Source organism: Lampetra fluviatilis, chromosome 80 (assembly GCF_964198595.1).
Source record: "Lampetra fluviatilis chromosome 80, kcLamFluv1.1, whole genome shotgun sequence".
NCBI classification, from domain to species: domain Eukaryota; kingdom Metazoa; phylum Chordata; class Hyperoartia; order Petromyzontiformes; family Petromyzontidae; genus Lampetra; species Lampetra fluviatilis.
The window spans coordinates 678,647-705,623 of NC_136354.1; the positions used below are offsets into that span (position 1 = coordinate 678,647).

Here is a 26,977-nt window from a genome sequence, read left to right on the forward strand (position 1 = left end):
AGCATTTCGACTAACCCCACCTGTTTCCTTTGCCACAGATACGCCTCCTTCCCTGATTGGCTGTTACTTATGTGCCTGTACCCGTAAATGCCTTAAAAGGACAGCACGTGTCACTTTGTAATGTCAACAGGTGTAATCCTGTCATTACACAAGGACACACATTTGAGAGACGTTTTGGAAAATGGCCCTTCTTCAGAGCAAATACAAATAGTGGTGGGAAAATATATTCAGGTGAATCGCCTCCTGCACAACACTGCCACTCTACACCACTGCCCCAATGACCTCTTTCCCTCTGCCCCTTTTCCGCACTGCCCCCTCTGCTCCACTGTCCCACGTCTCCTCAGGTCCAATGCTCCACTGCCCTTCTGCTCCACTGCACCTCTGCCCCTCTCTTCACCTTCTGCCACAGCAGTTGAAACAAATAGTTGAGTTTCTTAAACCCCTTCCTCTTCTAAAACACCTGCCCAATGTGGAAGAGTAGACCAAAATATCTTCTAAAGGGACTCTCTAGAACTTGGTCTTCTAGAAATTCTTACTGCCACCAGAGGTATTAAAAAGCAATTGCAGAATTGTGCCACCACTCAAATATCGAAATTGTTTTGACAGAATATTCAAAGAATGCTGCTGCTCACGATACAGGCTGCTGCTGGATAACCAGGGTTTGAAACCTGGCACCCGCCAGTGATCAAAGCGGGTTCTCTAGTCTAGCAAGTTCAGGATCTCAGCCCAGTCGACATTGACTGTGTAGTGGCAACGCATTTGCTGCTGGCAGAAAATAGGATCTGTGGCGTACGGCAGTCCTGTCCTCAGCAGGTCACAGAGGGGCCCACCAGGACCCGCTAGTAGGTTCCAGGGCGGAGCGAGTCCACGCTGACAGTGTAAGAGGGGCCCCTGTGGGGCACCTTGGGGCTGTGTTTGGAATGTGAACCCCGTTGTGCTGCTGTAGTCCATCGTCGCCATTCTTCTCATCGTCATCTCCGTCTCCACCATCTCGGAGCGCCGCTAGTCAGGCAGCCTACCGTCTGTCCTGGCTGAGTAGCGTCGCAATATAATAGATGGTCGAAGTATTAAGTGTGTTAATTCCGTCGGTGCTCGTTAATAAATAAGTGCTTCCAAGTCTTATCGTCTCCGAGTTAGTCACTACAACTGCACAAAATAACCCATCACATGGCTGTAATGTGGTTCTGCACTTATTTGGATAAATTCCATCTATAATAATGACCAACGTTACTCCTACTTAAAGAACAGGTGGGAGGGTCCTGCTTTTTGCTATGCGGACCAGAGGGCACTTGCAGTGTACTCAGAATTAGCTCCATGATATCAGCTTCAGTGGGCCATTTTCCAACACGAGGCTTGCAATGATCTGCTAGAGACACGAATTAATAATTGGTTCCATGGCAGGATGGGGACATCCCAACACGGGTTAAAATTTGGTGAAAATTCGAACATGCGGGTTTATGAATCAAATACGTTGCAGTTTAATTATCACTGCAGTGGCTTTTTGGCATGGAGGTAGGGTAGATGTGAAGTTTAATAACATTGTGTACAACGTCCTTTTTAACGACAAAGTAAAGATTCAGAGTGAATGTACATCCACTATCGTTACTATCCACATACAAATATAAAACACACACATTGCATTAAGGATCGTAGCGTTGATAGATCAGTGTCTCTCACACAGACACTCACCCAGAGGCATGTCGATACACACACAAAGACCAAAAAAACCGATACGCTGTCTTTCTGACAGACCTGTTCTTCACCTGATGACGGCTGCTTGCGTTGTGGCCGAAACGTCGTGATAATTATTTAATTATGTTTTATTTTTATTATTTTATTATTTCCATTCTACGTGACTTTACCGAAAGAACCAAGAAGATGAATCCCTGCAGTCACGAAAGCTTTAAATCGAAATTTAACCCATATAGCCTTCATGACACTTTTTGGGGCAAGTGCTGTTAGCAAGTACAAATCCTTTGTTCACGACTTGGCCTATCATGGACTTTGCATTCAATTGTAATTCTTTTTACATTTACAATCCGCATATCAATCAACATAGCTTATCTAATCTGGCCATTGTAATTAAACCTTAATATGTATGTGCATCTGTTGGATCTATGCCCTGTTTTCCGTTATTAATATTAAGAATAATAATTTTTTTTATTATATCTATATATATATTTTTTTCTAAATTAAGTAATGAAAACAACCCACTACAAGCACACCAGGAATCTGTGAAACGGCCATTAAACTGGTAAGAAGTCGGTCACAAGAGAGGTCAAAGACATCCAGATGGACAAAGATCGATGACCTGAACTCCCAAAACATCTTGAGATGCACGGAGGGGGTGCAGAGCAGAGTAAAGAATAAATAACGGTTGAAACTTCGCGTTTTCTTAACGTTTTCCTTACCGAAAAGTAGAAACTTAACATAGATAATTAACCAACAAACAATAATTTTATTATTAGTAATTCCCTTATATTCACCGCATACATATTATTTAGAAGTATATGTTTCCTATCTACACGACCTTCCGAAAAACTAAAGAGTACGAATTCCAGAAAGCTTAAGTGCATAGTACACTTAACCTTAGGACATAAAAAAATTAACTCAGAATAAAACACCAATCTCTGGGGAACTAAACTTGGCGAAGCCAAATAATAATGTGACGAGGATCATGACGAATATGCATTAAACATAGACGAATGATAACCCCGATACCAAGACCGAAGGAACTCATAAAATATAATTCAAGAATAAATGTAACACACAGGACCACATAAATGTATTACAAACATCTCATCAGCCACCTTTGTCTTCCAGCAGGGCCTGACAAGCAAAGAGGGAGTAAAAAGGTCACAAGGGGCGGGGGGGTTTGTGCTGACATGGTTTGTTTTCTCTCGCAAGAGACGTGGAGAGAGGAGAGGGTGCTCGCGTGTTTGAGTTGAGCACGGCCGCCTTTGTCTCCCCGCAGCACAAACAGATGGCCCATGAATACTTGGAGGGTTAGGAAGGTCGCGAGAGGGGGGACGCGGGGATGTCTGCTTATTCTCGCTCTGTTTTAGTTTGTTTTTCTCTCGCAAAAGAAAGAAGAGGGTGATCACGTTTTGAGCACAAACAGCAAGATTTGCACACGCAAGCAAATAATATTCCACACCCCTCCTCCCAGAAGGGTTACACAGCTGTGTCTTCACTAATAAACACACGAAACACACGGACGAGATGTGTTCAACCCACAGAAAGATATATGACGGCCTTCAAACAACTCGGGAAGATTGAGTGGATTTTCTCCATATAAGCCGGGGAAAAATCCATTCAACTCAGATCGTCAGGGGCCCTGGCCCCCACCACAGATCGCCAGGGGCTCTGAGCCCCATCTCGTCGCCAGGACTTCGACTCCACCACAGATCGTCAAGAAGTTTTCGTCATCCAGCATGACGAGGTTCGCGAGGTAGCGACGTGCCGCTACAAGCCGAGGTCTGCACCACCTGAGAAGAATCGCTACCCTGAGTCACCGAGCTGCGAGTGAAGCCAACAAAGACGCCAACGTCCACCCTGCCACGAACGAAGCATCGCTCCTCGTCAGAGTGACGACCAGCGAACAACCCGCAGGAAAGGCGGAGATCGCCAAGCTAGCGCCAAGCGAGCGCCACCCAGCGCCAGCAGAGCTGCGCCGCCGTGCGCCACCGTGCGCCACTGTGCGCCACCGTGCGCCACTGTGCGCCAACGAGCGACACCCAGCGCCACCGAGCGACACGAGCGACCGAGCATCTTCAAGGACAGCATCGTGCCAACTCGTCATCCAGCGGTGGAGAGAGAGAGAGAGAGAGCGCACAAGCCGAGCGACACGCCGAGCGAGGGAGCAGCAGGCGCTCGCGGCGGCCACGCCCAACCCAAGAGAAAACTTCTGGCCGCTGTTTGTATCCTCCTACACCACATAAGCTAACGACACAATCAATATTACGAGGGGACAACGCACACACAACACGCACACGAATAAGACTTTCAAAAGTTATCTTTGTGTTTCCAAAAAGGGTTGCCATTTCGAGGTGGTGCGTTCAATATCAACTGATCGTGCAAAGCAGTGCTGCCGTCGAGTTACATGAATAAGAAATGTTTTAGTCATTCATTTTCGTTAACTGCATAATTTCGCCAATGAATAAAAAAAATGTTTAGTCATTCATATTAGGTAATTGCATAGTATCGCAAATGCATAAGTGTTTATTCATTCATTTTAGTCAAATGCATAATATCGTAATTGCATAAGAATTTTAGTTATTCATATTAATCGAATGCACAGTATCGCAAATGCATAAGAGTTTGGTTATTCATGAATTATTGACGCATGTTTGACCTGCATGATAGAATGTCACATGCTTGTTAGAATAAAATTGCTTAACACCAACTGTTCGAGTGCTTCTTTCCAAGTCCATGCAAAACTGTCTTATAATTAAGAGCTGTATCCTGTGATGAGATCTGAACTGGTGACCTTAAATATCATAACACACACTAGGATAATCGGTAAACGTTTAATCGATGATAATCGTGTTATCCTGATTGACAACTCTGGATAAACGAAGCTGAGCCTAATTATCATAACTGCTCACATTAACATCATCGCAAGCATCCGCATAAATTACTACGATTATCTCCGCGATTATCATAATTTATGCATATAATCACACGCAATATCATAATTTATGCATGTTAATACACACATTAACATAATTAATGCGATTTGCGCATTTTTTTGAAAATTATTAATTTTTATTATTTTCATCAAAATTTCATAACTCCGACACATATGTAGGGGTGTCAGGGGAAGGATTCCCACCAATAGATGGGTTAGGGGGAGGGGTGATCGAGGTGATATAAGGGGAGAACGGGCGGGAAAGGGGGGCCTTTGGCGGGAACGGGATTGGGACGGCTGGCGACAGGTGTGAATGGAAGGAAAGGAATAAAGGACGAGACCCCTGCAATCTCGTGTCGGCTCCTCTCTACATTTGGTGGCAGCGGTGGGATCCTAATGGCTACAAAGAAGAATCCTCGCGGGAGGGAGCCGAGGGAGGAGGAAGCAGGGGCCGGGGATCCTTCACATCCTGGGCAACAAGGGGGCCTGCTGTCAGAAGCAGCAGAAGGGGGCCCGGATCGCCTGGAGGATCGCATGGAGGACCGCATGGCCCGCGTGGAGAGGGCGCTCCAGGAGCTCTTGCAGAGGCTCCCTATGGGGGGCCCGCCGGCACCGGGACCCCCACCCCCACGCGTACTACGGGAGGAGAGGCCACGGGAACCGGACGCCGACCAGCCGGCCGGGCAGGAGCCGCAACCAACCTCGTCACGCCAGCCGCCGCCGCTCCCGCCAAAACCCCCAGAGCTAAACACCCAACACGGAGAGCAGGTGGCCGGACGGCCGCGTCGGCTGGGGCCCGTCGACAAGTTTGTGGCTGAGGAAGAAGATTGGGAGGAGTTTGTCCGCCGATTCGAGGCTGCCTTCCACGCTCTCGAGTGGACAGACGAAGAGGCCCTACGAGCGCTGCCATCTGTTCTGGGCAAAGAAGCACTCTCCTCTTACACCTCCCTTCCCTCGCACAGCAAGTCCACGCTACAGGCGGCCTACGAGGCTTTGGGGGAGATCTATTGCCCGGCGGAAGGAGCCTTTAAACGGTTCCAGGATCGCCAGCGAGGGGCTAAAGAATCCCCTTTAGCCTACAGGGGGGCGCTGCTCGTGTTGGCGAGGAGAGCTTTCCCTCGCCTGGCTGAAGAAGCGCTCGAGGACCTCGTGGTCGAGCACCTCATCGCCTACGCTTGCCGCGCCGGCGTTGTAATGCCCGTAGTGACGCCGGAAGAACGCACCTCGCTGTGGGCTGCCCGGACCATCCAAGCCCACGAGCAGGTCATGGGCCGGGCGCCACCCGTGGGCCCGGTGGCTGGCGCGGCGGGGGGGAACAGCCCAGCCGTTGCCGCGGCGCTACTTGGTCCAGCGACACTAGCCGCCGAACCTGCACCGTCACCACAGGCTGCCGGTGGGGCATCTGGGGACGGACCGCCGACGTCTGAGACGGAGCCATCGCTGCGGGAGGTGTACGCGGCGATCCGGGGACTGGCGGAGCAGAGGGACCAACCGCCGCGTCGCTGGCAGCCGCCTCTACAACATCGCGCCGAGCCCCCCCGACGCAACGCCCCGTGGGTCTGCCACCGTTGTGGTCGCGAGGGGCATGTGGCGAGGGGGTGCCGCACGGAGCCGGAGGCCGCCAACGTCACCTGGAACCTGCCGGGGCCGAACGCCGACAGGAGCCAGGCGAGTGACGCCGTCCCACCCGGCCTCTCGGGCGGGCCGGGTAATTACACTTCCGACGCCGCGAACTCACCGGGAGTCTCCTCGGGGTGGGCGCCGGTGGTGTCGTTTCCCGGTCCCCGCTGTTCTGGTCGGGGGAAGGGGATAGCGCCGGGGCCTGTGGTCGCATCGCGACCCGGAGTGGCGTCGCGAACGGACGTGACGTTGCGTCCGGAAGTGACGTCGCGGTCGGAAGGGGTGTCGCGGATCGCGCCGGGAATTGCGCCGGGGCCGTGGACCGCGCCTGGAATCGCGCCGGGGCCAGGGACCGCGTCGGGGATCGCGCCGAGGCCGGGGACCGCGCCGGGAGTCGCGCCGACGCCGGGAGGGACGTCGCGGACGGAGGTGACGTCGCGGGCGGAGGTGACGTCGCGGGCGGAAGTGACGTCGCGGCCGGCAGCGACGTCGATGTGAAAGCCATCAAACACAGGAACAACGAACATGAAATCCACGTATACATCCTGGAACCGATCATCTGCAGTAATTATTAAACAATGAGGAAAATGAAATATATATTTTTTAATATTGAGCAAAGATATGATCACAGTCTTTCTCAAACTTTGGCTCCACAAGACCACTTAACTACGAGAGTAAAATCAGGAATTGAACCACCTCACAACCACTGCACATCACACCACATCAACAAGTAATCCGATAGGTAACTGCTCCACATTCAATGCAATTACCGTGAAAACACGTGGAAAATTAAAACACATACGTACACAAAGCACTGTACATACACAGCAGTGTAAAAACACACGAGACTTTCTGCTATAGACTAATAATGGTTATAATGATAAACAACACTTACAAACTACACCATCCAGATGGGTATCCATAGCAATTCTAACCATTTAAATTGATCAAATATAACAATTCACTTTCGTTGTCTAGACACACAGTGGTCCTTAAATATTTTCATTAAACCACGTCAACACATGCACCTCTTAACTTAAGTATACCACGATCAACATTGTGATATTTTAGATGGTATTTCACAGTTATGGCCGATATATTAATATTAGTTTACAGAATGCACAACGTCCAAGCCGCCGACCTGTACCACGTTGTGCATTCTTTTGAGCCCCGCCCCCCTCCCTCCCGATACGTTCCATTCATTGGCTACCACATTCTGATGAGCTCCGCCCCCCCTCTCCTCCCCCCTCAACTTGCTCTTAAGGGATTACATCTTGAATCATTGCCTCACTTGATGCAGCAAATCTGGCTGTGACGGTCCCACCTGATGACGGAGACTTGTGTTGCCTCCGAAACGTCGTGATTTTTATTTTTATTTTACTTTCATTAATTTTAATGTTTTACCTACGTGACTTTACCGAAAAAACCTAAGAATATTCCCTCCAGGACATTGCTCACATCCACCGCAGCGTTAACGTCCGGCACCGCCGATGAGGTAGCAGATTGTTTTTACAGAACTTTACTTGTGGCTGGGGAATTCCAAACAACAGGGGGCTCTTCTTCTGAGAAAAAAAACGAATCAAGGGGGCGTGGGAGCGTGGCGTAAGGTGTGGAAAGCTCTAAGCCCCAGGCTACCGTGGGCACACCTCCCAATCAACGGGAGACGAGGAGTGGTCGTTGCTCATGCATCCACCGAAGATGAATATCAGTCGAGGGATGAAAGCAAGGCAAATGAGTTAGATTCATTCTATGACCTCCTACATAATAATCCCATGATACTCGTATGTATGGATGTCATATGTATATATATATGCGAACCTAGGGACGGAAATGCGAACTGGGGGTGAGGGTTAAATTTCGATTTAAAGCTTTCGTGACTGCAGGGATTCATCTTCTTGGTTCTTTCGGTAAAGTAACGTAGAAGGGAAGTAAAAAAATAATAAAAATAAAACATAATAAAATAAAATAATTCTCACGACGTTTCGGCTACAACGCAAGCAGCCGTCTTCAGGTGAAGAATGAGACAATGCCAAGCTAGGGGCTTATATATAAGCTGAGTTGGAGGTGGAAGAAGAAGAGAGCCTTAACAAAGGTATGTGCATATGAAGAGGAATTTAGCATATTCATGGGAAATGCGTAGGAGGTGGGCAGGGGGGTTTCAAAGTCATATTATGCCCATGCATTATGCAGGATCAGCAGCACCAAGGGGGGTGCAGGAAGTAGCATTAACAAAGGAAAGGAATGTTAATGATATGTAGCTGCAGTTACTAAACAACCACGTAGAAAACTAAAGTATAAACTACATAAAAAACTGTTTCCGGTCCCGCGCACAACCAGCACTGCACCACGTGATGCGCCAGCCGGGATCGTGGGGGGCGGAGCCTCGCGCTAGTGACGTCACCTCTGTTACGTCACAGCCACGCCTCCACCCACAGTCGAGAGGAATGCACACGAGGGAGCAGCAGAAGAAGCCTTTTGAGAGCGAATCCTCAACGAGGTGAGCGACCCTGTTGACGATGAATGTGGTTTCTTTTTATTTTACATTTCGACTACAAACTAAAGCTTCATTATTTTTATATGTTCACAATTCAATTTTCAGCAATCTTGCTGTGGATTTCACACCTAACGATGATTGCTTGTGTTGCAGTCGAAACGTCGTGACAATTGTATTGTTTTATATTAATATTATTTTATTGTTTCCCTTCTATGTGACTTCACCGAAAGAACCAAGAATATGAATCCCTGCAGTCACGAATGCTTTAAATAAAAATTCAATGTAGAACTGTTAGGATACTTGGCATTCCCTGAAATGTTGCTGTTACTGTCGTTGTTTAGACCCCAAGCGAGTCAGCATTTAAAACGAGTATAACTAATCCGTTTAAATCTCATAGAATATTAATAACATGTCTACAATTATTGTGTTCTGATTGCTGGTACAATTGTGCCCTACATTATATGTACTGAATGTTATTCAACAATTGGGGAGGAATCTGCCTTTAAGTTCAGACCCTAGACGCTGCCATAGTTGCCTCCAATCTGTGATGTCACAGCCACATGGGTGGTACCTCTGACATCAAGTGACCTACGACGTCATGCTCGTATTATAACAAATCATTTAAGTATGGTCATATGACCCTAATGACCTACAATGCATATGGGTCATTTATCAAGCAGTCGATTAATCCAAATGGGCTGTACATGAACATGCATGTCTGGATTAGAGGTGAAATATCATTGTTAAGTCAGCTATTTAGCTGTGCCTTTTTACACCTGATGAAGGAAGCTTGTGTTGCCTCCGAAACGTCGTGATATTTTATTTCTATTATTATTTCGATAAATGTTTGTTATTTATTTTTATTATTTATCTATTTTTACCTACGTGACTTTACAAAAAAAAAACCCAAGAGTATAGTCACGATAGTGATTAGATTGGTACAATGAGTGTTCAAATATGTATTAATTAAGAGGATGAGTGATTCAAAAGGTTGCTAAATCTGAGCGTTGTTCCAACCTCCACAGGCCATCCAACTTCAAACAAAATCTACTCCTTCCCAACATCATGGACGGACAAATCACGTGGGCTGAGATCTTGAATGACTATGAGGGTAAGTCCCAGATACCTGCATCACATAAATTATATGCGGAGGAGGAGGCTCCTTGATAAATGATTTTTCGTAGACATGACTTGGTGGTAATGGGAAGACGTAATGCTCGAGTGTGGCAAAGAGGATGGGTTTAGATTTGAGTTTCTGCCATCTTTGTTCAAACTGGGGTCTCAAGCTTATGTAATTTACGGTCTCAAAATGCCGACAAAAACATGACTTGTAAAGTTTTACTGCCATGTGATGAATATTTCTCAGTAGCAGGTCCTGTTGGTGGTAAGAGGTAATTACTGGAATCTCAAAATTAGTTCTGTGAAACTCTATGTCCTTCGTTCTCTAATTCATTACTCGTCCTTGGAATGAATTTTCTGTTCTTCATAGCCCGGGAGTCGGCGTGCCAGTCGACCACGTGGGGGGACGTTATGGATAAGGTGGACCCTTTCCCAGGCCAAAGTTACAAGAATCGCTCCCCAAAGGTGTGTATGGGTTCTAGATTTGAAGCTTTCGTGACTGCAAGGATTCATACTCTTAGTTATTTCGGTAAAGTCACGTAGGTATAAAATTAAATAAAAATTAATGAAAATAAAATAATAAAAATCACGACGTTTCGGAGGCAACACAAGTCTCCATCCCAGGTGGGACCGTCACAGCTGAATTTGCTGTATCAAGTGAGGCAGGGATTCCAAGATGCAAGTTCTTAAATACAAGTTAAGGAGGGGGGAGGAGCTTATCAGAATGTGGTAGCCAATGAATGGAACGTATTGGGAGGGAGGGCGGGGCTAAAAGAGAGCACGATGTGTATGGGGTCTGTAGGGTTAAAACACACGACATTGTCTCGAAAACTAGCACACCATGTCACCACACCATCACACCAAAATATCACGACACCAACTCTCACCATCACATTTCTCATCACACTACACGACCACCAATTCAATACACCATATTACAGCCTCATCATGCCTCTATACCTTCACAATACACCATCTCTCGAGAACATTCCACTACTTCTCCTCTCCATATCACAACATCATGTCCCGACACCATCACCGCATCTCTTCACCGTCCCACTCATGCAGGCACTTGAAGTGGCCATTTATTACCAATGAAGACAGAATGATATCAGGCAGTCACATGAATTATGTCTGTGTGGACTAAGCAAGTTTGAATGACTGAATGTGGATGGCTGCATCTGTACCTACATGTGTGAGTATGTTTTTTTGTTTGGGTTCATGTGCACGTCCACGTTTGCATGCCTGTGGGTATGAATGTTTGCTTGCATGTGCATGTCTGAATGTTCCTTTGCTTATCTTTGCTTGATCAGAGGATAATTGGGGAGTTGAAGGACGTCAGCGGGGTGAAGCATCTCCAGGAAAAGAACCTTGGCAAAGAAAGATGCACCATGGAAGAGGAGCGCCTCTTTGAGGTGCAGCGCATTGCCAGGGCGAAGTGCCGCACAGAGGAGAAATGCTTCCGAGACTATCTCCTCAAGAAGCGCCTCATTCAAGTGAAGTACTTAATTGATGACAAGCATCATCTCGAGATGAAGTGTCCTGAGGAGAACAATCTGGAGGAGGAGGAGGAGAAGTGTCTCGCTAACGTGAAACGCGTCGAGGAGGAGAAGCGCCTTGAGCAGGAGCAGCGCCTCGCCGCCACCACCGCCACCACCGCCACCACCGCCACCACCGCCACCACCGCCACCACCGACGCCGTTGTCGCCACTGCCACAAAACCCGCCGCCACCACTGCCATTGCCACCGCCACCACCGTCACGACCGCCAACACCGCCGCCACTGCCACCACCGTCGCCGTCACCACCACCACCGCCGCCACCGCCATCACCTCCACCACGGCCACCACCCCCACCACCGCCACCACCACTGCCACCACCGCCACCACCTCCATCACCGCCACCACGGCCACCACCGCCACCACTGCCGCCGCCATCACCACCATCGTCACGACCGCCGCCACCACCACTGCCACCGCCACCACCACCACCACCGCCGCCACCGCATCCACCGCCATCACCGCCACCACCACTGCCACCGCTGCCGCCGCCACTGCATTCACCGCCATCACCGCCACCACGGCTACCGCCACCGCATCCACCTCTGCCACTCCTGTGCAGGGCCCGATTGCTCCAAGCTTTGGAGAAGAGTGCTTCAAAGCAGAGAAGATGGAGAAGAAGACAGAGGTGGAACAGGAAGAGGAGAAGGTGGTGGAGGAGGTTGAGGAGGAACAGGAGGAGAGAATGGAGAAGACAGAGAATGGAGAAAAGATGGTGGTGGAGGATGAAGAGGAGGAGATGGAGGACGAGACAAAGGAGGAGGTGGAGGAGGTGCAGGTGGTGGAGGTGGTGATGCAGGGAAAGAAGAGGAAGCGAGGGGGCCTTGCTCGCGTGGCGAGAGCGATCATCTTACTCCTCCGCCGCGTGCTGCTTTGTGGTGGCATGTCTGGTACAGACAATTGACGAAACCTACCACGTGGCAAGCCCCAGAGCCACTCCTGTAAAGAATAAGATTCAATACCATTGTTGTTGCTGGTACTATATAAACTTTGTGAAATAAACCCATGATGACACAACATAACGTTGAATTGCTTGCAAGTGCTGTCTGTGTTGGGTAAATGTGCCTTGGCTCGGATGTAAGGTGTCCCAGCTGTGTGTGTGGCAATACAAGTGTAATGAGCGACTTCCACGACACGTCACATAGAGGGTACTTCTTTATTTCTCACAGTGGGCACAATACAGGCCAACACTGGTTCTTCCTCTCACTGACTAGAACTCTCGGCAATAACACCTCTAGTGGCTGCACGCAGAGCCGATCACTCGGCGTGGTCCCCTCGCCCTCACTCGTCTCGCCGCTGGCTGGCGGCATGATGATGACGGCGATGTAACCAATCAGGAGATCTTCCACGTGGCCGGACAACGGAGAGAGATTTCGATGAACAGCGACACAGCCAGGACCCAGGACCCCACACGAGCCCCGAGCACCGGGTCCGCTCCCCATTATATTCGCCCAGGTGTGGCTAAACCCCGCCTCCCCCCACCACTTCTCGTGGAACATTCGAGCAGGTTCCCAGAGCATTTCGACTAACCCCACCTGTTTCCTTTGCCACAGATACGCCTCCTTCCCTGATTGGCTGTTACTTATGTGCCTGTACCCGTAAATGCCTTAAAAGGACAGCACGTGTCACTTTGTAATGTCAACAGGTGTAATCCTGTCATTACACAAGGACACACATTTGAGAGACGTTTTGGAAAATGGCCCTTCTTCAGAGCAAATACAAATAGTGGTGGGAAAATATATTCAGGTGAATCGCCTCCTGCACAACACTGCCACTCTACACCACTGCCCCAATGACCTCTTTCCCTCTGCCCCTTTTCCGCACTGCCCCCTCTGCTCCACTGTCCCACGTCTCCTCAGGTCCAATGCTCCACTGCCCTTCTGCTCCACTGCACCTCTGCCCCTCTCTTCACCTTCTGCCACAGCAGTTGAAACAAATAGTTGAGTTTCTTAAACCCCTTCCTCTTCTAAAACACCTGCCCAATGTGGAAGAGTAGACCAAAATATCTTCTAAAGGGACTCTCTAGAACTTGGTCTTCTAGAAATTCTTACTGCCACCAGAGGTATTAAAAAGCAATTGCAGAATTGTGCCACCACTCAAATATCGAAATTGTTTTGACAGAATATTCAAAGAATGCTGCTGCTCACGATACAGGCTGCTGCTGGATAACCAGGGTTTGAAACCTGGCACCCGCCAGTGATCAAAGCGGGTTCTCTAGTCTAGCAAGTTCAGGATCTCAGCCCAGTCGACATTGACTGTGTAGTGGCAACGCATTTGCTGCTGGCAGAAAATAGGATCTGTGGCGTACGGCAGTCCTGTCCTCAGCAGGTCACAGAGGGGCCCACCAGGACCCGCTAGTAGGTTCCAGGGCGGAGCGAGTCCACGCTGACAGTGTAAGAGGGGCCCCTGTGGGGCACCTTGGGGCTGTGTTTGGAATGTGAACCCCGTTGTGCTGCTGTAGTCCATCGTCGCCATTCTTCTCATCGTCATCTCCGTCTCCACCATCTCGGAGCGCCGCTAGTCAGGCAGCCTACCGTCTGTCCTGGCTGAGTAGCGTCGCAATATAATAGATGGTCGAAGTATTAAGTGTGTTAATTCCGTCGGTGCTCGTTAATAAATAAGTGCTTCCAAGTCTTATCGTCTCCGAGTTAGTCACTACAACTGCACAAAATAACCCATCACATGGCTGTAATGTGGTTCTGCACTTATTTGGATAAATTCCATCTATAATAATGACCAACGTTACTCCTACTTAAAGAACAGGTGGGAGGGTCCTGCTTTTTGCTATGCGGACCAGAGGGCACTTGCAGTGTACTCAGAATTAGCTCCATGATATCAGCTTCAGTGGGCCATTTTCCAACACGAGGCTTGCAATGATCTGCTAGAGACACGAATTAATAATTGGTTCCATGGCAGGATGGGGACATCCCAACACGGGTTAAAATTTGGTGAAAATTCGAACATGCGGGTTTATGAATCAAATACGTTGCAGTTTAATTATCACTGCAGTGGCTTTTTGGCATGGAGGTAGGGTAGATGTGAAGTTTAATAACATTGTGTACAACGTCCTTTTTAACGACAAAGTAAAGATTCAGAGTGAATGTACATCCACTATCGTTACTATCCACATACAAATATAAAACACACACATTGCATTAAGGATCGTAGCGTTGATAGATCAGTGTCTCTCACACAGACACTCACCCAGAGGCATGTCGATACACACACAAAGACCAAAAAAACCGATACGCTGTCTTTCTGACAGACCTGTTCTTCACCTGATGACGGCTGCTTGCGTTGTGGCCGAAACGTCGTGATAATTATTTAATTATGTTTTATTTTTATTATTTTATTATTTCCATTCTACGTGACTTTACCGAAAGAACCAAGAAGATGAATCCCTGCAGTCACGAAAGCTTTAAATCGAAATTTAACCCATATAGCCTTCATGACACTTTTTGGGGCAAGTGCTGTTAGCAAGTACAAATCCTTTGTTCACGACTTGGCCTATCATGGACTTTGCATTCAATTGTAATTCTTTTTACATTTACAATCCGCATATCAATCAACATAGCTTATCTAATCTGGCCATTGTAATTAAACCTTAATATGTATGTGCATCTGTTGGATCTATGCCCTGTTTTCCGTTATTAATATTAAGAATAATAATTTTTTTTATTATATCTATATATATATTTTTTTCTAAATTAAGTAATGAAAACAACCCACTACAAGCACACCAGGAATCTGTGAAACGGCCATTAAACTGGTAAGAAGTCGGTCACAAGAGAGGTCAAAGACATCCAGATGGACAAAGATCGATGACCTGAACTCCCAAAACATCTTGAGATGCACGGAGGGGGTGCAGAGCAGAGTAAAGAATAAATAACGGTTGAAACTTCGCGTTTTCTTAACGTTTTCCTTACCGAAAAGTAGAAACTTAACATAGATAATTAACCAACAAACAATAATTTTATTATTAGTAATTCCCTTATATTCACCGCATACATATTATTTAGAAGTATATGTTTCCTATCTACACGACCTTCCGAAAAACTAAAGAGTACGAATTCCAGAAAGCTTAAGTGCATAGTACACTTAACCTTAGGACATAAAAAAATTAACTCAGAATAAAACACCAATCTCTGGGGAACTAAACTTGGCGAAGCCAAATAATAATGTGACGAGGATCATGACGAATATGCATTAAACATAGACGAATGATAACCCCGATACCAAGACCGAAGGAACTCATAAAATATAATTCAAGAATAAATGTAACACACAGGACCACATAAATGTATTACAAACATCTCATCAGCCACCTTTGTCTTCCAGCAGGGCCTGACAAGCAAAGAGGGAGTAAAAAGGTCACAAGGGGCGGGGGGGTTTGTGCTGACATGGTTTGTTTTCTCTCGCAAGAGACGTGGAGAGAGGAGAGGGTGCTCGCGTGTTTGAGTTGAGCACGGCCGCCTTTGTCTCCCCGCAGCACAAACAGATGGCCCATGAATACTTGGAGGGTTAGGAAGGTCGCGAGAGGGGGGACGCGGGGATGTCTGCTTATTCTCGCTCTGTTTTAGTTTGTTTTTCTCTCGCAAAAGAAAGAAGAGGGTGATCACGTTTTGAGCACAAACAGCAAGATTTGCACACGCAAGCAAATAATATTCCACACCCCTCCTCCCAGAAGGGTTACACAGCTGTGTCTTCACTAATAAACACACGAAACACACGGACGAGATGTGTTCAACCCACAGAAAGATATATGACGGCCTTCAAACAACTCGGGAAGATTGAGTGGATTTTCTCCATATAAGCCGGGGAAAAATCCATTCAACTCAGATCGTCAGGGGCCCTGGCCCCCACCACAGATCGCCAGGGGCTCTGAGCCCCATCTCGTCGCCAGGACTTCGACTCCACCACAGATCGTCAAGAAGTTTTCGTCATCCAGCATGACGAGGTTCGCGAGGTAGCGACGTGCCGCTACAAGCCGAGGTCTGCACCACCTGAGAAGAATCGCTACCCTGAGTCACCGAGCTGCGAGTGAAGCCAACAAAGACGCCAACGTCCACCCTGCCACGAACGAAGCATCGCTCCTCGTCAGAGTGACGACCAGCGAACAACCCGCAGGAAAGGCGGAGATCGCCAAGCTAGCGCCAAGCGAGCGCCACCCAGCGCCAGCAGAGCTGCGCCGCCGTGCGCCACCGTGCGCCACTGTGCGCCACCGTGCGCCACTGTGCGCCAACGAGCGACACCCAGCGCCACCGAGCGACACGAGCGACCGAGCATCTTCAAGGACAGCATCGTGCCAACTCGTCATCCAGCGGTGGAGAGAGAGAGAGAGAGAGCGCACAAGCCGAGCGACACGCCGAGCGAGGGAGCAGCAGGCGCTCGCGGCGGCCACGCCCAACCCAAGAGAAAACTTCTGGCCGCTGTTTGTATCCTCCTACACCACATAAGCTAACGACACAATCAATATTACGAGGGGACAACGCACACACAACACGCACACGAATAAGACTTTCAAAAGTTATCTTTGTGTTTCCAAAAAGGGTTGCCATTTCGAGGTGGTGCGTTCAATATCAACTGATCGTGCAAAGCAGTGCTGCCGTCGAGTTACATGAATAAGAAATGTTTTAGTCATTCATTTTCGTTAACTGCATAATTTCGCCAATGAATAAAAAAAATGTTTAGTCATTCATATTAGGTAATTGCATAGTATCGCAAATGCATAAGTGTTTATTCATTCATTTTAGTCAAATGCATAATATCGTAATTGCATAAGAATTTTAGTTATTCATATTAATCGAATGCACAGTATCGCAAATGCATAAGAGTTTGGTTATTCATGAATTATTGACGCATGTTTGACCTGCATGATAGAATGTCACATGCTTGTTAGAATAAAATTGCTTAACACCAACTGTTCGAGTGCTTCTTTCCAAGTCCATGCAAAACTGTCTTATAATTAAGAGCTGTATCCTGTGATGAGATCTGAACTGGTGACCTTAAATATCATAACACACACTAGGATAATCGGTAAACGTTTAATCGATGATAATCGTGTTATCCTGATTGACAACTCTGGATAAACGAAGCTGAGCCTAATTATCATAACTGCTCACATTAACATCATCGCAAGCATCCGCATAAATTACTACGATTATCTCCGCGATTATCATAATTTATGCATATAATCACACGCAATATCATAATTTATGCATGTTAATACACACATTAACATAATTAATGCGATTTGCGCATTTTTTTGAAAATTATTAATTTTTATTATTTTCATCAAAATTTCATAACTCCGACACATATGTAGGGGTGTCAGGGGAAGGATTCCCACCAATAGATGGGTTAGGGGGAGGGGTGATCGAGGTGATATAAGGGGAGAACGGGCGGGAAAGGGGGGCCTTTGGCGGGAACGGGATTGGGACGGCTGGCGACAGGTGTGAATGGAAGGAAAGGAATAAAGGACGAGACCCCTGCAATCTCGTGTCGGCTCCTCTCTACATTTGGTGGCAGCGGTGGGATCCTAATGGCTACAAAGAAGAATCCTCGCGGGAGGGAGCCGAGGGAGGAGGAAGCAGGGGCCGGGGATCCTTCACATCCTGGGCAACAAGGGGGCCTGCTGTCAGAAGCAGCAGAAGGGGGCCCGGATCGCCTGGAGGATCGCATGGAGGACCGCATGGCCCGCGTGGAGAGGGCGCTCCAGGAGCTCTTGCAGAGGCTCCCTATGGGGGGCCCGCCGGCACCGGGACCCCCACCCCCACGCGTACTACGGGAGGAGAGGCCACGGGAACCGGACGCCGACCAGCCGGCCGGGCAGGAGCCGCAACCAACCTCGTCACGCCAGCCGCCGCCGCTCCCGCCAAAACCCCCAGAGCTAAACACCCAACACGGAGAGCAGGTGGCCGGACGGCCGCGTCGGCTGGGGCCCGTCGACAAGTTTGTGGCTGAGGAAGAAGATTGGGAGGAGTTTGTCCGCCGATTCGAGGCTGCCTTCCACGCTCTCGAGTGGACAGACGAAGAGGCCCTACGAGCGCTGCCATCTGTTCTGGGCAAAGAAGCACTCTCCTCTTACACCTCCCTTCCCTCGCACAGCAAGTCCACGCTACAGGCGGCCTACGAGGCTTTGGGGGAGATCTATTGCCCGGCGGAAGGAGCCTTTAAACGGTTCCAGGATCGCCAGCGAGGGGCTAAAGAATCCCCTTTAGCCTACAGGGGGGCGCTGCTCGTGTTGGCGAGGAGAGCTTTCCCTCGCCTGGCTGAAGAAGCGCTCGAGGACCTCGTGGTCGAGCACCTCATCGCCTACGCTTGCCGCGCCGGCGTTGTAATGCCCGTAGTGACGCCGGAAGAACGCACCTCGCTGTGGGCTGCCCGGACCATCCAAGCCCACGAGCAGGTCATGGGCCGGGCGCCACCCGTGGGCCCGGTGGCTGGCGCGGCGGGGGGGAACAGCCCAGCCGTTGCCGCGGCGCTACTTGGTCCAGCGACACTAGCCGCCGAACCTGCACCGTCACCACAGGCTGCCGGTGGGGCATCTGGGGACGGACCGCCGACGTCTGAGACGGAGCCATCGCTGCGGGAGGTGTACGCGGCGATCCGGGGACTGGCGGAGCAGAGGGACCAACCGCCGCGTCGCTGGCAGCCGCCTCTACAACATCGCGCCGAGCCCCCCCGACGCAACGCCCCGTGGGTCTGCCACCGTTGTGGTCGCGAGGGGCATGTGGCGAGGGGGTGCCGCACGGAGCCGGAGGCCGCCAACGTCACCTGGAACCTGCCGGGGCCGAACGCCGACAGGAGCCAGGCGAGTGACGCCGTCCCACCCGGCCTCTCGGGCGGGCCGGGTAATTACACTTCCGACGCCGCGAACTCACCGGGAGTCTCCTCGGGGTGGGCGCCGGTGGTGTCGTTTCCCGGTCCCCGCTGTTCTGGTCGGGGGAAGGGGATAGCGCCGGGGCCTGTGGTCGCATCGCGACCCGGAGTGGCGTCGCGAACGGACGTGACGTTGCGTCCGGAAGTGACGTCGCGGTCGGAAGGGGTGTCGCGGATCGCGCCGGGAATTGCGCCGGGGCCGTGGACCGCGCCTGGAATCGCGCCGGGGCCAGGGACCGCGTCGGGGATCGCGCCGAGGCCGGGGACCGCGCCGGGAGTCGCGCCGACGCCGGGAGGGACGTCGCGGACGGAGGTGACGTCGCGGGCGGAGGTGACGTCGCGGGCGGAAGTGACGTCGCGGCCGGCAGCGACGTCGATGCCGGGCGTGACGTCGCGCGCGGGCGGGGTTTCGCGGGCGGGCGTGGGTTCGCGGGCGGGCGTGACGTCGCGGGTGGGCGTGGTTTCGCGGGCGGGCGGGGTTTCGCGGGCGGGCGTGACGTCGCGGGTGGGCGTGGTTTCGCGGGCGGGCGTGGGTTCGCGGGCGGGCGTGACGTCACCGGCGGGCGTGACGTCACCAGTTACCTGCAACGCCGGCGAGTTGCCAGGGGCAACGGCCCGGGGGCGGAGGCAGCCCACACGATTGACATTGCGCCCTGGAGCAATTCCACGACCCGCCTCACCACCGCTTTGCGACAGAGCGAGACGGAACCAGGGGGACCACGCCCCCGTGACAAAGGAAAGGGAGGGGCTCACGGGAAGGCCCACCCCCCAGTCCCCACCGCCCCCTGCAATGGGGGGGCCCCCCCACACCACAAGGGGGGCCCATCCTACGTCACCTAGGGGGGGCAATTTGCACTACACAGAGAGCCCAGCCCGCAACCCAGGGGTAAGCCCACACTATGTAACAAGGGCGCGTTCAACCTGCTGGGACGCACTCCAAAGGGAGGAACCCCATCTTCAGTCCATCCACACCCATCCCCCATCATTTCACCATGCACCACAGGATAACGAGACGCCGCCTGGTCAGTGGCCGGACTCAGCCACACAATGGAGGAAGCTGGCAAGGCGGGTGGTAGCGGCCACGTCAGGAACCTCGGTCCTGGTCGGTGAAATCGCGGGAGTGTCGGCACGTATCTTGGTCGATACGGGGGCATCAGCCACGATCATCTCGAGCACCATGCATGAGATGCTGCCGGATAAAATCCGACCTTTAGTCCCCGTCAAGACAACGTTCATTGCAGCAAATGGAGGCAGCATGGGCTTCCTGGGCCAGGTTGAAGCCCCGATACAGATTGGACAGCTTTCGGTAGCAGGACCCATCCTTGTCTCCGCAACGTTGCCCGTACCCTGCCTGTTGGGGACGGACTTTCTGAGGCGGATGCCAATGAAAATCGATCTGGCCAATGGGCGGGTGGAAGTCCAGGGAACGCATCTCCATTTCCTAAAGGCGGAGGGGGCCAGCCGGGGTGTACCCTACGTGCAGGCTCTGGTCAGTAAGTCTGTCTCCATTCCCCCGGCAGCCCAGATGCTGGTTCCGCTGCAATATCGGTCCCCCCTCGTGACAGCCCGACCAGACTCACCCATCCTGGTGTCTCCGGCGTCAGCGGCCATGGATCGTCATGCGCTGGTGGGGGCCGAAACTATTGTACAGAGGAACCAGCATCTGTTCATTCAGGTGCTGAACACCTCCGATAGAACAGCGACGGTGCAGGAGGGAACAGTTCTGGCCCACGTTAGTCCCTTGTCACTAGGAGCCCCAGGGACAGAGCCCGAGCTTGTAGGCAGCATCGGCCAGTCCGAGGACAGAGGGGCCAAATCGTGGATGGACCAGCTGGCGGGGCCTGAGCCGGGATTGCCGCCCGACCAGAAACAGCAGCTGCACTCGTTATTGCAGGAGTTCTCGGACGTGTTCAGCCGGGGACCGTTCGACCTAGGGCGCACAAATCTGTCACAGCACCACATCAACACGGGAGATGCCGCACCCCTGCGCCAAAACACATATAGAATGAGCCCAATGGAAAAAGGGCACATTCAACAAGCGGTGCAGGAGATGCTGCGGGCCGACATAATTTCTCCATCCTCGAGTCCCTGGGGGGCACCGGTGGTCCTAGTCAAGAAGTCAGATGGGTCACTGAGATTCTGTGTGGACTTCCGACGCCTCAATGCCGTCACGCTGGCCGACGCATATCCCCTACCACGTATCGACGACTCATTGGATGCACTGGCGGGAGCAAAATTTTTCAGTACGCTGGATTTGTTGTCCGGGTTCTGGCAGGTCCCACTAGACGCGGACTCCCGGCCTAAAACAGCATTCCGGACACCACAGGGCCTGTTCGAGTTCAACTGCCTGCCTATGGGCCTCCAGACGGCGCCGGCAACGTTCCAACGCATAATGGAGTTGGCCTTGGCAGGCCTCCAATGGGAAACGTGCCTCATCTACCTGGACGACGTCATTGTTTTCAGCCGATCATTCGAGGAACACATTGACCGATTGCGTCAGGTGTTCCTGCGGTTCCGGAACGCGAACTTGAAGCTCAAGCCGTCGAAGTGCCACCTTATGCAGTCGTCGGTACGCTACTTGGGCCACGTCGTCAGTGAGTCGGGAGTGGCTACAGACCCGGAAAAGACGGCCTGCGTGAGGGCCTGGGCTGTTCCCACAACGGTTCCGGAGGTACGCCGGTTTGTGGGTTTCGTTTCTTACTACCGCCGGTTTGTGCCCAACTTCGCAACCATTGCCAAGCCCTTGCACGTGTTGACGGCGAAGAACCAGAGGTTTTATTGGGGCCCTCTGGAGGAAGAGGCATTCCAGCAGCTGCGCTCACGTCTGACAGATGCACCACCATTGGCCTTTCCGGATTTTGGCCTCCCCTTTATCCTGGACACGGACGCCAGCGATGTGGGCATCGGCAGTGTTTTGTCGCAAGTCCAGCAGGGTCGGGAGGTGGTTATCGCCTATGGTAGTCGCGTGCTTTCATCAGCGGAGCAGCGCTACTGCGTCACACGTAGGGAACTCCTGGCAGTCGTTCACTTTGTGCAGCAATTCCGACCCTACCTGTATGGTCGCAAATTTACGGTCCGCACTGACCACGCGGCCTTGCAGTATTCGCTCCGCATCGACCAGCCTTCGGGCCAGCTGGCCAGATGGATAGAACGCCTGCAGGAGTACAGGTACCAAGTAGTGCATCGCAAAGGGACCAGACATGCCAACGCAGACGCATTGTCCCGACTGGTGCCCCAGGGCCCTTGTGCATGCACCACAGGCGGGGCACGCTGCAAGGAGGCGAGGCCGGAGGGGACGGTCATCGCTCCTGTACGCACGGCGGAGGGCGCACAGGGTGAGGTCCAGCTGACCGACCACGACCTGGGGCTGACCTTGGACGATTGGAGACGGCTACAGCTGGAGGAAGCCCCACTGCGAACACTACGCGCCTCAGCAGAGGCAGGGGGGGAGGAGTACATCGTATGGGAGGATCTCCTCATGCGATGGGACCCGACAGGGCGCCGGCGATGCCTGGTAGTTCCGGAGTCGCTGCGTCAACAATTGGTTATGGACGTACACGGCCGCCAGCTGCTGCACCTGGCAGGGCGGAAGACACTGCACACATTACAGGGTCGGTACTTTTGGCCAGGTATGACCGCTGACGTGCATCGATGGGTCGCTACCTGCGTCGAATGTGCGCGGCGAAAGCCGCCACCCCGGGTAAGCCGGGCGCCCCTACAGCCCATCACGGTGACCAGGGTCAACGAATTGGTTGCGTTGGACATCTTGGGACCGCTGCCGGTCACGCCACGGGGAAATAAATACCTGTTGGTCGGAGTCGAGTACTGCACGAGGTGGCCGATGGCGTGGGCCCTCCCGGACCAAACGGCACAGACCATCGCCGATGCCTTCGTGGGAGGCTATGTCCTTGATAAGGGGGCACCGGAGCGGTTGCTCACGGATCAGGGCAGGAATTTCTCCTCACAGCTATTGAAGGACGTCTGCTCTATCCTGGGCACTAAAAAGGTCCGAACATCTCCATATCATCCCCAGACCGATGGGATGGTAGAGCGGCTTAACCGCACCATAGCGGCCATGCTGTCCCAAGTGGTGGACGAAAACCATTCCGACTGGGACCTCCACATTCCATCGGTCTTAGCGGCGTACAGGGTGGCCCCACACGCGGCGACGGGGTTCTCGCCGTTTTTCCTGATGTACGGACGGGATCCCGTTCCGCCTATTGAGGTGCAGCTGACGGACATTCCGGCAAGAGCCGACGCATGGCCGAAGGCACTAAAGACCTCCCTCATTTATTTGAGAGAGGCCCGCCAAGCAGCCGAGGCCGCATCGGCCGCGAGCCAAGAGAGTAATGTACGGATACGGGAGAGGACAGTGACAGCCAAGCCCTTTAAAGTTGGGGACCAGGCATGGCTACACTGTCCTCAGGTGCCGGTTGGCCTCTCACCAAAGCTGCACCGACCCTGGAAAGGGCCGGTCGAGGTCATCAAAGCACTCCGACCGCAGTGCGTCCAGGTCCAACTGGGTAAGCGACGATGGTTTGTACACCCCACCCGCCTTAAGCCATACATCTCTCCACCGTCATCTTCACCAACATCACCACCAACATCACTGCCAACATCATCATCATCCCTACCCAGGCCAAGGTCGCCGACCACCACGCGCCGACCGGCAGGGGGTTCGGTGCCCTGTGTTCCCTTGTCACCTACAGCACCCCATGTGAGGCCTGACGGAGCGGCGGCACGAGCGGGGGCCGGAGAGACAGCGGCGCCAGGCAAGGCGACACCGGCACCACCGAACCAGGGACCGCGACGAGAGGGCCTTCGAAGGAGGGGGCCGCCACGGTCATCTGCTGCCTGTGGATGTCCGGGCTGTTACGGGATGCTGGCTGGAGACCTGGGCAGGCCGCGCAATTGATTTGTTGTGTTATATTGCATTGTAGGGTTGTGGGGGGGGGTAAGGGCTGTCGTCACTGTCAGTGGTGGGAGGCATGGGGAGACTTAAATGGTCCATGGGGGAGGCAGAACCGAGGACGGTTATTTTTTTCTCCGGGGGGGGGGGGTGATGTAGGGGTGTCAGGGGAAGGATTCCCACCAATAGATGGGTTAGGGGGAGGGGTGATCGAGGTGATATAAGGGGAGAACGGGCGGGAAAGGGGGGCCTTTGGCGGGAACGGGATTGGGACGGCTGGCGACAGGTGTGAATGGAAGGAAAGGAATAAAGGACGAGACCCCTGCAATCTCGTGTCGGCTCCTCTCTACACATACAACACCCTTCTCTCCCCGTGTCTCCCTCCTCTCTCTCCCCGTGTCTCACTCCTCTCTCTCCCCGTGTCTCACTCCTCTCTCTCCCCGTGTCTACCTCCTCTCTCTCCCGTGTCTCCCTCCTCTCTCTCCCCGTGTCTCCCTCCTCTCTCTCCCCGTGTCTCCATCCTCTCTCTCCCCGTGTCTCCCTCCTCTCTCTCCCCGTGTCTCCCTCTTCTCTCTCTCCCCGTGTCTCCCTCCTCTCTCTCCCCGTGTCTCCCTCCTCTCTCTCTCTCTCTCCCGTGTCTCCCTCCTCTCTCTCCCCGTGTCTCCCTCCTCTCTCTCCCCGTGTCTCCATCCTCTCTCTCCCCGTGTCTCCCTCCTCTCTCTCCCCGTGTCTCCATCCTCTCTCTCCCCGTGTCTCCATCCTCTCTCTCCCCGTGTCTCCCTCCTCTCTCTCCCCGTGTCTCCCTCCTCTCTCTCCCCGTGTCTCCCTTCTCTCCCCGTGTCTCCCTCCTCTCTCTCCCCGTGTCTCCATTCTCTCTCTCCCCGTGTCTCCATCCTCTCTCTCCCCGTGTCTCCCTCCTCTCTCTCCCCGTGTCTCCCTCCTCTCTCTCCCCGTGTCTCCCTTCTCTCCCCGTGTCTCCATCCTCTCTCTCCCCGTGTCTCCATCCTCTGTCTCCCCGCGTCTCCATCCTCTCTCTCCCCGTGTCTCCCTCCTCTCTCTCCCCGTGTCTCCCTTCTCTCCCCGTGTCTCCATCCTCTCTCTCCCCGTGTCTCCATCCTCTGTCTCCCCGCGTCTCCATCCTCTCTCTCCCCGTGTCTCCCTCCTCTCTCTCCCCGTGTCTCCATCCTCTCTCTTCCCGTGTCTCCATCCTCTCTCTCCCCGTGTCTCCATCCTCTCTCTCCCCGTATCTCCCTCCTCTCTCTCCCCGTGTCTCCCTTCTCTCTCTCCCCGTGTCTCAGCATCAGTATCTGTCCCATGACCTCCTCCTGCACCTAGCCTGGCACAGCAGTCAACCCATGACACCTGGCTCTGTCCCGTGACCTCCTCCTGCACCTAGCCTGGCACAGCAGTCAACCCATGGCACCTGGGTTGTTGTGATATCACCATCATGTAGTTGCAAATTACGGCTGTTGTCGTTGTGAGTTTGTAGGTTTGTGTGTGAGTAATGGTGCGTGTGTGACTTTCATGACGTGTGTGACAGTAGGATGGTAGGGGTGTGTATCATGGTGCGAGTGTGGGTGTGTATCATGGTGAGTGTGTGGGTGTGTGAGTATTATGGTGAGTGTTTGGTTTGTGAGATGGCTGGCAATGTTGATTGGTGGTGATGATGATGCCTCGTGCTTGAGAATGGCACACTGAACTCTGAGTACCCTTTAAGTGCTGTCTGGTCCACATTGTAAAGGGCAGGACTTTCCCACCTGTTCTTTATTTAAGAGCAACGTGGGTCACAACAATGTTGTTACTTCTTACAGCTGGAATTTATCCTAAGTACATGGAGAACCACATTGCAGCCATGTGATAGTTGATGTTGTGCAGTAAATGATGACCGGGCTGAGACCATTGACTCGCTAGACTTGAGAATCTGCTTTGATCACAGGTGACTGCCTGGATTCAATTCCAGGTACTCCGTGGTGCCAATTCAGTGATATGACCACAAGGTCCATCGGCCACCTCTAAACACCTCCCACGTTAAAGACATAAGCAGCAACCTGTTTAGTGAGCAGCAGCATTCTTTGAATATTGTTCCAAAGCAATTGGGATTGTGGAGCAGTGGCAGTCCTGCATTTCCTTTCTCTTTAATCCACAGTGGAGCAGAGCGCAGTGGAGACGTGGGGCAATAGAGCAGAGGAGCAATGAGGCAGTGCAGCAAAGGAGCAGTGGGGCAGATGAGGGGTGGATTTGTCGTGAAGGCGAATCACCTGAATATGTGCTCTGAAGAACCATTTCCCAAAACGTCTCTTTTTATCTATGTGTTTGTCCCACCGCACACACAGCCGGGACACCGCACACACGAGCCAAGGCACATTTAACCAACCCAGGCAGCACTCGCAAGCAATGCAACGTTACGTTGTGTCCTCATGTGTTGATTTCACAAAGTTTATAGTCACAACAACAACAAAAATATTGATCCTAATTCTTAACCGGGTGGCCTTGAGACTTGGCACGTGCAGGTTTTGTTCATTGTCTGCACCAGACCCCTGCAGCTGTCTAATTCTGGGTCAGCTGCCCCTTACATGTCCTGGAAACCATGGTAAGGTCATCGCATGAGGACCGCCTGGATGAAAACCTGCATGGAAGGGGCCCAGTGTGGAGCCGGCTATGCTAATGGAATAGTCCCATGTGTGTGTGTGTGATGTGAGGTCTCCTGGCAGCAGTCATTTGCTGCAGTGCTGGCATCTGCTGCTCAGTTTCATTCCTCAGCTGTGG

The 26,977-nt window shown here is 52.1% G+C and overlaps 1 protein-coding gene and 1 pseudogene across 1 annotated transcript; one reads left to right on the forward strand and one right to left on the reverse strand.

Annotated features, from left to right (window-relative positions):
- LOC144953664 (uncharacterized) overlaps positions 1 to 26,977 on the reverse strand; it is a 564,993-nt pseudogene that overhangs the window by 151,694 nt on the left and 386,322 nt on the right.
- LOC144953660 (uncharacterized) lies at positions 11,255 to 24,330 on the forward strand. The gene is made up of 5 exons (XM_078884240.1): positions 11,255 to 11,452; positions 11,984 to 12,082; positions 13,883 to 13,941; positions 18,886 to 19,615; positions 24,012 to 24,330. The coding sequence occupies exons 1-5, from the start codon at positions 11,255 to 11,257 to the stop codon at positions 24,021 to 24,023; spliced, it is 1,098 nt and encodes a 365-aa protein (XP_078740366.1). The 3' UTR covers positions 24,024 to 24,330.

Excerpts from the sequence above, each read along its gene's own strand:
- LOC144953660 (XM_078884240.1), top strand. The coding sequence starts at position 11,255 with ATGGAAGAGGAGCGCCTCTTTGAGGTGCAGCGCATTGCCAGGGCGAAG. Across the intron at positions 12,083-13,882 it reads AGGAGAAGGTGGTGGAGGAG|TCCATCGTCGCCATTCTTCT; the intron begins GTTGAGGAGGAA and ends GTGCTGCTGTAG. Across the intron at positions 13,942-18,885 it reads ACCATCTCGGAGCGCCGCTA|CCCAGCCGTTGCCGCGGCGC; the intron begins GTCAGGCAGCCT and ends GGGGGGGAACAG.